Raw genomic sequence first — 12,898 nt, 5'->3', positions numbered from 1 at the left:
TGCTCTTTCAGTATTAAAGAAATTGGGATGTCCGCTATCTGTAGAAACAACTGCGTCAGAGAAAAAACGGTCAGGTTGAGATAGTTCCACTCGGACCAGAGCAGTCCCGGACAGTGCTTCGGACCTCTCGTCCCGGGAAGAAAGCGGTCGCCACGCAACGTTTTTCTGCAAAACATTAAATTTTTTTTATTCCAGAAGCTGGACGCAAGGATGATGTTGAGTAAAGATCTTCCAGATATTGAGGTAAAGTGTTGCTTGTTTCTCTGCTTCGATGTTCTCAGCAGGATTTTTTATCGCTTGCGTCATTAACATGCAAATAAAAACATGCACATTTAAACGGGATTAAATACATTTCCCGACTGAATTCTCCGTTAGTGCGTTTATATTTTAAGGAACTGCAACGTCTGGTGGCAAGGCGTCTGCCCTGGCAGACTCTTTGTTATAATACTGTGAAAACGAAAGTATCCTGACGTGTCGTATTGTACGTGCGCCTCTTCTAAAATAAAGAAGTAAATGGACTCATTGTGGGAAATGTAGAAATACAAAGGGGGGTCTGGGGATTACCTTCAACCTTTTTCAAAAAACTAGTAATCCGAGGTCTGACAGGGCCCTACTTTGAAACAGTGTTGGTCTTAATGTTATGTCTCCGATTTCGAACTATGTCAGTTTAATAGCAAGGAGTGGAGCATGTATAATCCTATGTTTAATCCTGGAAGATCACAACAGATGTTACTCTTTTGAAAACATATCAAAATAATCTTGTTGGCATCAGTGGGAAACAAAGGATTCCGTTCTTTTGCAAAAGTCTCCTCGTGACTTTCCTCCTTCGAAGAAGAAGTTAAAGTTAAAAAGCTAAATTCAGCAGTTTCACTCAGCACCAGTCTGCCAAAGGTCACTGACAAACTAAAAGCTGAAGTTTGCAGTACACAAAATCCTCTAAAACAGTCCAAAACATAACAGAGATTTGTCCTTCGCCTCCCAGCAAAACAATTTTAAGCAGACAAGAAAGTCAAAAGTAAGTGACAACTTAAAAATCTGTCACAAAGTGATGTGCAAGCCACAGACGAACCAAAGAGAAATGCAAATAAAAAATTAAAACATAGTACGACTCAAACTTAAGGCAGGCCTGAAAAGATGGCTCATCAGATACTTTCTACAAGGCACATTTTTAGAGAAAGAGAAAGGTCCAGTTTCACTGCTGTGACTTCAGAAGCTCTCACGTCTTTAGTTTTGAACCTAGAGGAGAACTGATGAGTGAATGTGATGGCCATGCAGACTTGTAGAGTCTATACATTAGAAATGAGTGAAGAGCCAGATAGTGAAAAACATATTCACCAGTGAAACATTGATTATTGCACAGACAGGAAAACACTTAAACATCCATGGAAGATAAGAAGTGACATAAATGTTTTTGTCCAGCTGCAATTTATTTATCACTGGACTTTGATGGTTCTTTTTCTGAATTAACTGAAGTAAATCTCACTGTCAGTAAATATAAAGACAAATCAGTTAGTTGTTCCTGAAATATGCATCAGGACATATTCCCTTTCATCATCACTTTTTTTGGGACAGACAGTAGTTGTAAGCCCTATTTTTTCTTTATAAATGACTATGGTTCCAACATAACATGTTGCAGCAGCAAGGATTAAAAGGTCAAAAGGCCATATTATGTAGTCTTGACCTTGTGGCCTTGGGTAACAAGCCACAAATATGTACAAGTTGTACATAACTGACACGTGTTCTCGAACTGCAGATGTACTCCGCGTGTGCTCATGTAAAGATGGGGAAATAGTTGCAATTGATCTTGTAAATACTGCATGTAACTTGTAAATAAGATTCTCTGAGGGTGTAAAGCAAAAGATGAATACATTATGCACAAAGTGATGTGCAAGCCACAGACGAACCAAAGAGAAATGCAAATAAAAAATTAAAACATAGTACGACTCAAACTTAAGGCAGGCCTGAAAAGATGGCTCATCAGATACTTTCTACAAGGCACATTTTTAGAGAAAGAGAAAGGTCCAGTTTCACTGCTGTGACTTCAGAAGCTCTCACGTCTTTAGTTTTGAACCTAGAGGGAGGAACTGATGAGTGAATGTGATGGGCCATGCAGACTTGTAGAGTCCTATACATTAGAAATGAAGTGAAGAGCCAGGATAGTGAAAAACATATTCACCAGTGAAACATTGATTATTGCACAGACAGGAAAACACTTAAACATCCATGGAAGATAAGAAGTGACATAAATGTTTTTGTCCAGCTGCAATTTATTTATCACTGGACTTTGATGGTTCTTTTTCTGAATTAACTGAAGTAAATCTCACTGTCAGTAAATATAAAGACAAATCAGTTAGTTGTTCCTGAAATATGCATCAGGACATATTCCCTTTCATCATCACTTTTTTTGGGACAGACAGTAGTTGTAAGCCCTATTTTTTCTTTATAAATGACTATGGTTCCAACATAACATGTTGCAGCAGCAAGGATTAAAAGGTCAAAAGGCCATATTATGTAGTCTTGACCTTGTGGCCTTGTGTAACAAGCCACAAATATGTACAAGTTGTACATAACTGACACGTGTGCTCGAACTGCAGATGTACTCCACGTGTGCTCATGTAAAGATGGGGAAATAGTTGCAATTGATCTTGTAAATACTGCATGTAACTTGTAAATAAGATTCTCTGAGGGTGTAAAGCAAAAGATGAATACATTATGAACCTCTACATCAGTCGGTATAATTGTGAAAGTACACTATACTAAAACATATAGCATAGTGTAAACATGTTGTCACGTTTAACGTTGACTCACATTTGTCAAGGTCATGTTGGATGCAGTCAGTTGTCCAAGATGCCATTTTAAGGTTAGGATTAAATTGAATTCAAACCTGCAATCAAAGCTTTAGGCATTACTTAATCAGCAGACAGAATACTGTAAAGGTTTCTGAGTTGAATCACATATTTAATTTCTTCATTTCCGCTCTTGTGCATTAAGTCAACAGGTCATATAACTTCAGTGCACTGACCTGGCAGCTTATCCGTATCTTATCTTAATGACCCCAACCATCCAAAAAGCCAATTTGATCATTCTAGTCGTTCCTGGAATGATCACTAGATTTAGTTTGTTTACCAGCAGGTGTCTATTTGTGCTAGGAAGACAGATAACACTAGAAATTCCTTTCCATCTGTTTGACTGTTTGAGGTCCTGTCCATCTTTATGTGCAGTCTATGGTCTTGCCTAAGGTTATAGAGTAGGAGCAAGGGACTCATCTGCCAACCCTGTGATCACTGGGCAACCCACTCTACCACTTGAGCCACTGCCACCCTGATAGTAACAAATACAGCATTTTGTGATGGATTTGAAAAAACAAAAAAAGTTCACAGTTATCTGCTTCAGTGTAAGCACATTTCCTGTAGCAAAAACTAACTCGTAAGTATTTACTTCCAGAAATTATAAATGATTCTAACATCATCTGTTAAAGTTTAAGAATCTAATATTATTATTTCACCTCACTTTTTTTTTTCAGAGCATCCTGGCCCTGAACCCCAGGGTGAAGAGTCATGCTCAGATCATGTCCACAGCAAGTAAGAAGAAAGAGAAAAAACATTGGAAGCGAAACCCTGAAAGGAACTGTGATGTAAGATTCACACACAAGAACTCCTTTTTTTTCTTTTGTGCAATGTAGTCCTTGTTTCGCCACTCATTGTCTGTACTCTCTGTTTTCTTTCTTTCAGTCCTGCGTCAAGTTAGAAAACAACTTTGACGATATCAAGCATACAACACTGAGCGAGCGAGGAGCTCTGCGAGAAGCACTGAGGTGAGAGTAAATAGTTACTGTTTCTTGTGACTAACACAAGAAACAAGTGACTAACACTCATTTACAGAACTAGGTCCTACACACATTGGACTGTTTATAGCTGCACCACCTTTAGAAAAGAAACGCAACACCTATCCCACAGGTACTTGATCAGTTTGGGTTGTAGTGAATTTGGAGGCCAGGTCAACACCTTGTTGGAGTGTCATTACTATGGGGTGGTAGGGCCTGGTCTGGTCTAAGAAAAAAATATCAACTACACATTCATTTCTTTTTTAATGTGTTGACATCACTTTCAGTTAATATTTGTTGTTACAAATATTAACACTACCACTAAAAAAATGTCTATATGGGTGGGTACCAGGATGGTTTTGGTGCTAAGTGGGATGCGGCATCGGTTCATCGGCAGAAGAGTGGAGTTTCAATATAGATGAATATATTTTATTGCATTCTTGAGGTTGATTTGTTTGTAAAGCTGACTGTTTTTCAAGTAATATCTGTTGTGTTAATAAATCCAGTGTGTGGTGTTAACCTTCCAGTTCCAGTTGAGTAGTATTGTTTTCTTGGCAATAGTTAGGGCTAAGTAGGGGTGTTATGATTTGTCTTGAGTCTGTGCTGAGTGTGTCCAGATTTTCAAGTATAAATATGGATGGGAAAAGATACAAATATTTTCATCTAACTGCCTTGTGTTTACCTGTGTTCAGGTGTCTAAAATGCGCTGACGCTCCCTGTCAGAAGAGCTGCCCAACTAACCTGGACATCAAGTCATTCATTACAAGCATCTCCAGTAAGGTAGATAACACACATTGCTTCTAGCGCGTATGCAAGCACAATTACACTAAAAACCTCTTCTCTGATGAAGTGAGGAGACCAATGCTCGCAAAGAAGGGAAAATGATGTGCGATTTTGTGCATTGAACAGAACTACTATGGGGCAGCACGGGCCATTCTATCAGACAACCCTCTGGGTCTGACCTGTGGGATGGTTTGCCCCGTATCAGAGCTCTGTGTTGGGGGCTGCAATCTGTATGCTTCTGAAGAAGGACCCATCAATATCGGAGGGCTACAGCAGTTCGCTGTTGAGGTACAGCTCTCTTCTCTATATCTGACAGATTATTTCCAAAAAACACATACCCACCTATGATGAGACAGCTAGCAGTTAGATAGATAGATAGATAGATAGATAGATAGATAGATAGATAGATAGATAGATAGATAGATAGATAGATAGATAGATAGATAGATAGATAGATAGATAGATTGATTGATTGATTGATTGATTGATTGATTTAGAACTCATCAGTTAAGTCTGTCTTTTCAGGTGTTCAGTAAAATGGGCATTGCTCAAATAAGGAATCCTGAGCTCCCACCTGCCAACAAGATGCCCGAGTCTTTCCACACCCCTATAGCTCTGATTGGTTGTGGCCCTGCATCAATCAGCTGTGCTTCTTTCCTGGCCCGTCTTGGATACGATAACGTCACCATATTTGAGAGACAGAAGTACACCGGAGGCCTAAGGTATCATATGTCAATCTCATCACATCAAAGAAGATGCAAAGACACTTTATTACATTGTCTTCTGTGACATTGTGCTGCATCATTTAGTCTTCAGTTAGGCCTGACTTTTTAATTGCTGGGCAATTAGTCCCCTTAGTCATTTTTAAAACATGAGATAATTTTAGGCATTAACGATGGAGTTTTGTTTCATCGTAGCCTTCTATCTCTACTATACTAACAGGGTCGAAATCAAAATAGAGATGCATGAGATTTTGTCAAACATGAAAATAGGAAGAAAACTAATTACAGAAAAATGTACTGTATCATTTAAAAATATATGTTCTTCCGTACAGCACATCAGAAATCCCTCAGTTCAGACTTCCCCATGAGGTTGTCCAGTTTGAAATAGACCTGATGAAGGACCTGGGAGTCAAGGTAATTAAATGTGGCATGTCATAGCACATTAACACATATTTTAACTGTTTTTTAGTTTTCATACTGTTAAGCACACGATGCAAGACACACAGCATCCCTACGTGTGTTTGTGTTAGGGTTACCCTATGTGTGTTTGGTGTGGTGTGTCCAGGTGGTCTGTGAGAAGGGTTTAGGGGTTAATGGAATGACCCTGATGTCCCTGAAGGAGGAAGGGTTTAAGGCTGTATTCATTGGGATTGGTGAGTTTCACATGTTAAGTTTTCCAGTTCAGTTTTCCACTTTGAATCAAACAGTGGTATACATGCAGCATTCCAATTTGTGTGTGCGTGGCTTTTCATGATATTTTTCAAGCACGGTGCCATACAGCAAAATTAAGTAAATATGTACATAGCTATGATGGACTTTTGAATTCTCTTCATAGACCAATCAATTTTACAATACAAATGTGTCCCTAACACATTATATATCTGTGTATGTGTGTGTGTGACACTAGGTCTGCCCCAGGCCAACAGGGCTAAAATCTTCCAAGGTTTAACAATGGATCAAGGCTTCTTCACATCCAAAGACTTTCTGCCGATGGTGGCCACTGCCAGCAAGAAAGGTACTGTCGGGAGAAATCCAAATTAAGGGGGATTACCAGTTATGTATGATATTTTTCAATAAAGAACATTTGCCGGCAACATCACTGTCAGTCAGAATGTTTTAGTAGAAAAAGCTATTTTGTAATTTACTTCCATCTTCTATTTTAGAAGGAATTTAATACTGATTTGTCTCTCTGTCTAGGTATGTGTCAGTGTCTGTCCTCTCTGCCTGAGTTAAAGGGAGTAGTGATAGTCTTGGGGGCCGGGGACACAGCATTTGACTGCGCCACCTCAGCTCTGCGCTGTGGAGCAAAGAGAGTGTACGTCTGTTTCCGGAAGGGATTCACCAACATTAGAGCCGTTCCTGAGGAGGTAGGGCTGAGGAGATAAACAGATGGACTACACAGAATCAAAAACAGATGGACAGTTGGATAAATGTTTTGTTTTGTTTTTTTTGTCAGATGGAGTTGGCTAAGGAGGAGCAGTGCGAGTTCCTGCCCTTCCTGTCTCCTCGTGAGGTCATCATGAAGAACGGGCGGGTTGCTGGCTTACAGTTCTGTCGCACTGAGCAAACCGAGGACGGTGGTTGGCTGGAAGATGAGGACCAGATCGTTAGGCTAAAGGCTGATTACATCATCAGTGCTTTTGGGTCTTTACTGAATGAGCCACAAGGTAGTGAATCAGATAGCTTAGACTCAGTAGACTTTTTGCTGTAACTAAAACTGTAACTATAACTAACTAATCTATTAATATGAATATGAATATTTTTTTGTATCATTTATCGAACATGGAATCACTAAATATCTGAAACCTTTCCAGATTTATATGTGTTGCTGCAGGTTGATAGTGGGTAGCAGATGATGACAAGATATTAATGGAACATTGACCCTGTTCCATATGTTGTGTGTGTAGTGACCGACGCCATGGCCCCCGTGAAGCTGACCCGCTGGGGTACTCCAGAGGTGAACACAGAAACCATGCAGACCAGCGAGCCCTGGGTGTTTGCTGGAGGAGACATCGCCGGTATGGCAAACACCACAGTGGAGTCAGTGAATGATGGCAAGCAAGCATCGTGGCATATTCACCGCTACATACAGGTAAATGTGCCAAGGTTGTCTCCGTTTTAAACATGAACTAAATATTAAACATATCATTGTCAGTTCCGCTGTGTAATGCGTAGTCGTCTCTTGAGATGTCCTTACTTGAAAATCCTGGACTCTTCTACCCAGTTTCTGACTGAGTGAACCCAGACATCTGACACAGTGTGCATAACAATGCTGTTTCCTGATGCTTGATCCATCTGGATTTTAAAAGTCTGTGTTGTTGATATTTGTTTTAGTATTGAGCTGCTGAAGTAGATCCAAGATTACATCACAATGTGTTCTACTCAGGCCTAGATCAGTCACATGTCAAATTAGTGATGTGTCTGTGAAGGTCCTCCAGGTCATGGTAATCCAAAAGGCATTGAATAGAGGCAACTGGACTTGTAGACGTTTCTTGAAGAAGCTACTCGGATGAGTGGTGAAATGTTTTCAAGAAATTCTACAAGTCCAGTTGCCTTTATTCAAAGCCTTTTGGACATATTGTGATGTAACTGAAATCTAAGTACCATGTCCCTTCCTTTTGCAGTCCCTGCACGGACAGACTGTGGACCAAGTTCCAAAGCTGCCATTGTTCTACAGTGCTATAGATCAGGTGGACATCAGTGTTGAGGTTTGTGGAATCAAATTTCCCAACCCGTTCGGCCTGGCCTCTGCTCCTCCCACAACAAGTACTGCCATGATCAGAAGAGCTTTTGAACAAGGATGGGGCTTCGCTCTGACAAAGACTTTTGGACTGGATAAGGTACCAGTCACACACAATCACACACTAATATACAAAGATAGGGTGTGTCTTTACCCCAAAGTGCATTTTACAAAAGCCTCTTTGGTAAAACTGTCTCAGAAAGTGTAGGACAACATGAGCTCTTGTGATTTTGATTTCAGTCAATCACACCCAAATATAAAGCTCAAAATGGCCTCTCAATCTGTCCCTGCAGGACTTGGTGACCAACGTGTCTCCTCGTATTGTCCGTGGCACAACATCAGGTCATGTGTATGGGCCAGGTCAAGGCTCATTCCTCAACATTGAGCTTATTAGTGAGAAGACAGCAGCCTACTGGTGTCAGTCAGTCGCTGAGCTGAAGAAGGACTTCCCCAACAATGTAAGCTTGTTACGCCACGCCACACCACGCCACACCACACCACGCCACACCAGGCCACGCCACGCCACGCCACGCCACGCCACGCCACGCCACGCCACTTTCTTGTTTTATTTGAATTTTGACGTTTGTGACCTATATTGAGACGATTCAACCTTAAAATGCACATGCAGTTGGTGATTTGCACCAACCCACTGAACAGAAATCACTTCACAAACTGAGAAACCCAGGTTATAATTTATTATGTCTAGAGTATCATCATGATGTCCAGAAGGTGTTGGAAATGTAACATCTCTCTGCATCTCTCTGTCAGGTCATAATCTCTAGTATTATGTGTAGTTACAACAAAGAAGACTGGACAGTGCTTGCCAAGATGGCTGAGGTGGGAAAAACTACATGCCAGTAATTTTGAACAGTCAGAGAATGTGCCCAATATAGCAATGGTGTAATAATTAACGTGTGTGATTAGGAATCAGGAGCAGATGCATTGGAGCTGAACCTGTCTTGTCCTCATGGGATGGGAGAGAGAGGCATGGGCCTGGCCTGTGGACAGGTATACACACCTTTTCTTTTAAATTAATTTTACGTATGAGGTTTTGAACAACTAAAGTGCAAACATAAATACATTACAACAACAGGAGATGATTCACATTTACAATTGAAACTGAATCTGTATCACTAGGACCCGGTGCTGGTGCGCAACATCTGTCGCTGGGTGCGTGCAGCCATTTCCATTCCATTCTTTGCCAAACTGACACCAAACGTGACCAACATTATTGACATCGCGAGGGCTGCCCATGAAGGTGACCACTACACCACACCTTCCTTCTGTTCTTCTTCTTCTGTTCTTTCCTCCTTTCAATATCCCACATTTTTTCATTTCACACTCCAAAGTACAACTAAATTCTAATCTTTAATGTGCAATCAATGCGCAATGTGAAATGAATCACTTGCAGACACGTTTTGATAGTGTCCAACACTTGTAACGCTTGTTGTGTTATAGGCGGAGCCGATGGAGTCACGGCCACCAACACAGTCTCGGGTTTGATGGGACTGAAGGCTGACGGCACTCCCTGGCCAAGCGTTGGCAGGGGCAAACGCACAACTTATGGAGGGGTATCTGGTAAGAACCAGGCTGTACAGATTTAATTTTTACTTTTATTAAAAGTAAGAGCAATCATGAAAATGTCCAAAAAATATTAAGTAAACTCACTCAATGCAGATGAATGGCTCTCGTGAACTCATACAACTCTAGAGCATATTATGTAATTAGATTATTATTGTGTTAGCAACAATTTAATATTGTTATTATATATATATATACATAATATTATTTTATAATGATTTCATTTTTTTGTTATACCATAATCTGGATGACATATTTTCATTATGGGTTAATCTGCTGATCATTTTTTGATGAACTGCTTATTATAATCACCCACAGCACAAGGTGAAACTCTGTCAATTTCCATTTTTTCGAACCACAAACCCTTACGATAATCCAGGCATTCTACAAGAATAAGGATTTTTAAGTAGCTATTGTTCTTCTGTTTCAGCTCAACTTGTATGTACTGTTTTGGCATGTTTGTCTATAATAAATCATTTCCTTTTCAAGCTTTCTAACTATTTGCTGTAGCTGACAGATACATATTAGTGCAGAGAAAACAATATTTCCTTTTCTGGCATTTGAGTGTATGGAGTAGCATGAAAAGAAAGTGCGGAAGTCCAAACTTAAGAGGAGGTCTTAAATAAATAAAAAAAAACATTTTGATGGTGTGTCCAGGCAATGCCATCAGACCCATCGCTCTCAGAGCAGTGTCGGCCATAGCCAAAGAAATTCCTGGGTTCCCAGTCCTGGCCACAGGCGGCATCGACTCAGCGGAGACTGGACTGCAGTTCCTCCACGCCGGTGCCTCAGTGTTACAGGTGTTAACATACAGTTACTTGTTGTGCCGTAATAACAAATTGTGGAACTGGTCAACATGCTAATTGAATTCTAACTTGTTAAAATTGCCTATAATCTTGTTGTTTAACACAAATTCTCACAGTAGCACCAGCTCATGACACATTTCAATGTGTCTTTATAAACTTCACCATTTTTGTTTCCCTACTTTATCATTAGTGAATTCTTGTGACCTGTGTTTTGTGCTACGATCTGTATCAAAAACAACTTTCCTCTAGGATACATGGCAGGCTCCCAGTGTAAAATAGGAGACTTTTAATGACACTGATGAGCATATCTACCAAAGCAATCTACCAAATGTAGAGACAGTTGATTAAATCTGTAATTCACACACATCTGTCTTTCTCTCTGTGTCTCACAGGTGTGTAGTGCAATTCAGAACCAGGACTTCACAGTGATTGAGGATTACTGCGTGGGTATGTAAACGTGTGTCTGTGTTTTGTACTGCTTTGACATGTTTAATCCATTTGATCATACCGATCACATCAAATTACACATGTTTAGGCCTGAAGACATTGTTGTACCTGAAGAGTCTGGAGCTTGAAGACTGGGACGGTCAGTCTCCTCCAACACAGCGACACCAGAAAGGAAAACCGATTCCCAGACTGGGAGACTTGGTTGGACAGGTACAGCCGCCTAACACCAAACAGGCGTCCCAAATATAATGACTACCACCGCTAGTGCCATATTGTTATTACTGAAAACATAAATGGTTGTTGTGTGATGTGCATACCATATGTGTGTGGGTGTGTAGAGCCTCCCTAGCTTTGGCCCATACCTCCAGAAGAAGACAGAAGCCATTGCTAAGTACAAGAAACTCCTCAAAGATGCTGGAGAAGTCAGTGTGGTGGAAGCCAACATCAGCCATGGCCGCACGCCCAAAAAACCAGTTCCTGCTGTGAAGGTGCGATGCATCCTCATGCTCATTATACTTTATGATGAATTAAGGTTCAGTGAATTTCACTTAATGCATTTCTGTGTTTCCTGTGTGTATGTGTGTGTGTGTGTGTGTCTGTGTGTGTGTGTGTGTGTGTGTGTGTGTGTGGTGATGGGTTGACTCTGTAGGACGTGATAGCCAAAGCATTGCGTCACATTGGAGCCTATCATGAACTTAGCAACATGGAGCAGGTACACAGTCTTCACTCATATTTTGGATACTGTTTTTATTGACATTTGAAGTGACATGAATGAACAGAAGGCCAAAGACTGTGTTCTTTTTATTTGGCATTCTTAAAATCTTTACCCAAAGCTGTCTTCTTATAGTGATTATGATAAATGTGCCAGTGAAACCAAACCAAAACCAATCACTAAACAATGATACCTAACAACTAAGCATAACCACAGCGCTTGCCTGTATCCTCAGGTCCAGGCTCTGATAGATGAAGAGATGTGTATCAACTGTGGTAAATGTTACATGACCTGCAACGACTCTGGATACCAGGTATGTCTATTACATTAAATGCCTGACAGTAATCTATTCGTTAGCATTTACCACATGCTTTGTTTTTAAAAATGCATTTTATCTGCCTCAGTCTTGTAATTTGGCTGATCTGTTGTCTCCCCAGGCAATAACATTTGACCCAGAGACCCATCTTCCCTTCGTGACTGACACCTGCACGGGCTGCACTCTGTGCCTCAGCGTCTGTCCAATCATAGACTGCATCAAGATGATCAACCGGTCAACGCCATATGAGCCCAAGAGGGGTGTACCCATTAGTCCTGTCTGCTAAAGGGAAAGACACTCTAAAACATTACAGCTATTTTATAACTCAGATTAGATCATTTAAAACATGCGTTGGTGCTATAAACAATGTGTACCCTGTCATATAAAAGTGTTAACAAAATGTAGTCCAATACGATTGTCTTCTTAAAAGCAAAATATGTATTGTATTAACTAAATGTACGAAATACTAAATATAAGCAACGCCGATACCACTAGGGAGAGCCTTCTCATGTCAAATGATGTTGTTGAATGTGGATTTATCTTTGTTGTTATCCCCTTATAAACATTATTTTAGGCTGCTGATTAAATGTGTTAAACGTGAAAATGAACTGCATTTATGACATAACTCATGATTTTAATGACGCTTTTCTGATACAGCTAACATTTGACTCTCACAGTGATTACAGACAAAAAGGAGCATGACATGTCTCTGAGATTGGGAGATACAAAAGCATTATCAATAAAATGCAGATTAATAATTAAAAGTCAAAGAAATTATAATCCAAAATGTGTCACATCATTGTATCTTCCATACTACATCCATTCAAATTCAATTTTGAGGTACCTTACGTTTTACTAGCTATTTCAGATTTCTACTTACACCATTTAATGGCACTAGTTATTTGAGACATTAATCATTAAATGTACACATATACTGTATAATAATGATGAATTGTTATTCATATAAC

The 12,898-nt window shown here is 40.1% G+C and overlaps 1 protein-coding gene across 1 annotated transcript; it reads left to right on the top strand.

Moving 5' to 3' along the window:
• Positions 1-40: 40 nt before the first annotated feature.
• On the top strand, positions 41-12,717 carry dpydb (dihydropyrimidine dehydrogenase b). The gene is made up of 25 exons (XM_047589178.1): positions 41-243; positions 3,524-3,634; positions 3,732-3,814; positions 4,516-4,603; positions 4,733-4,894; positions 5,132-5,328; positions 5,661-5,742; positions 5,894-5,981; positions 6,236-6,343; positions 6,526-6,695; positions 6,785-6,995; positions 7,236-7,420; positions 7,953-8,168; positions 8,362-8,526; positions 8,837-8,905; positions 8,993-9,076; positions 9,206-9,326; positions 9,527-9,646; positions 10,307-10,449; positions 10,848-10,902; positions 10,991-11,112; positions 11,241-11,390; positions 11,552-11,614; positions 11,850-11,927; positions 12,052-12,717. Exons 1-25 carry the CDS (start codon positions 211-213, stop codon positions 12,214-12,216), a joined length of 3,069 nt encoding a protein of 1,022 aa, XP_047445134.1. The 5' UTR covers positions 41-210; the 3' UTR covers positions 12,217-12,717.
• The last annotated feature ends 181 nt before the right edge of the window (positions 12,718-12,898 follow it).

This window comes from Mugil cephalus, chromosome 7 (genome assembly GCF_022458985.1).
Source record: "Mugil cephalus isolate CIBA_MC_2020 chromosome 7, CIBA_Mcephalus_1.1, whole genome shotgun sequence".
In the NCBI taxonomy this organism is placed as follows: domain Eukaryota; kingdom Metazoa; phylum Chordata; class Actinopteri; order Mugiliformes; family Mugilidae; genus Mugil; species Mugil cephalus.
This window is presented reverse-complemented; position numbering and strand designations above follow the sequence as displayed.

Bases quoted from the DNA above. Each gene is read 5' to 3' on its own strand.
- dpydb (XM_047589178.1), top strand. From the start codon at position 211: ATGATGTTGAGTAAAGATCTTCCAGATATTGAG. The intron at 6,996-7,235 runs GTAGTGAATCAG...TTGTGTGTGTAG, and splicing joins TTTACTGAATGAGCCACAAG to TGACCGACGCCATGGCCCCC. The intron at 8,527-8,836 runs GTAAGCTTGTTA...TCTCTCTGTCAG, and splicing joins AGAAGGACTTCCCCAACAAT to GTCATAATCTCTAGTATTAT.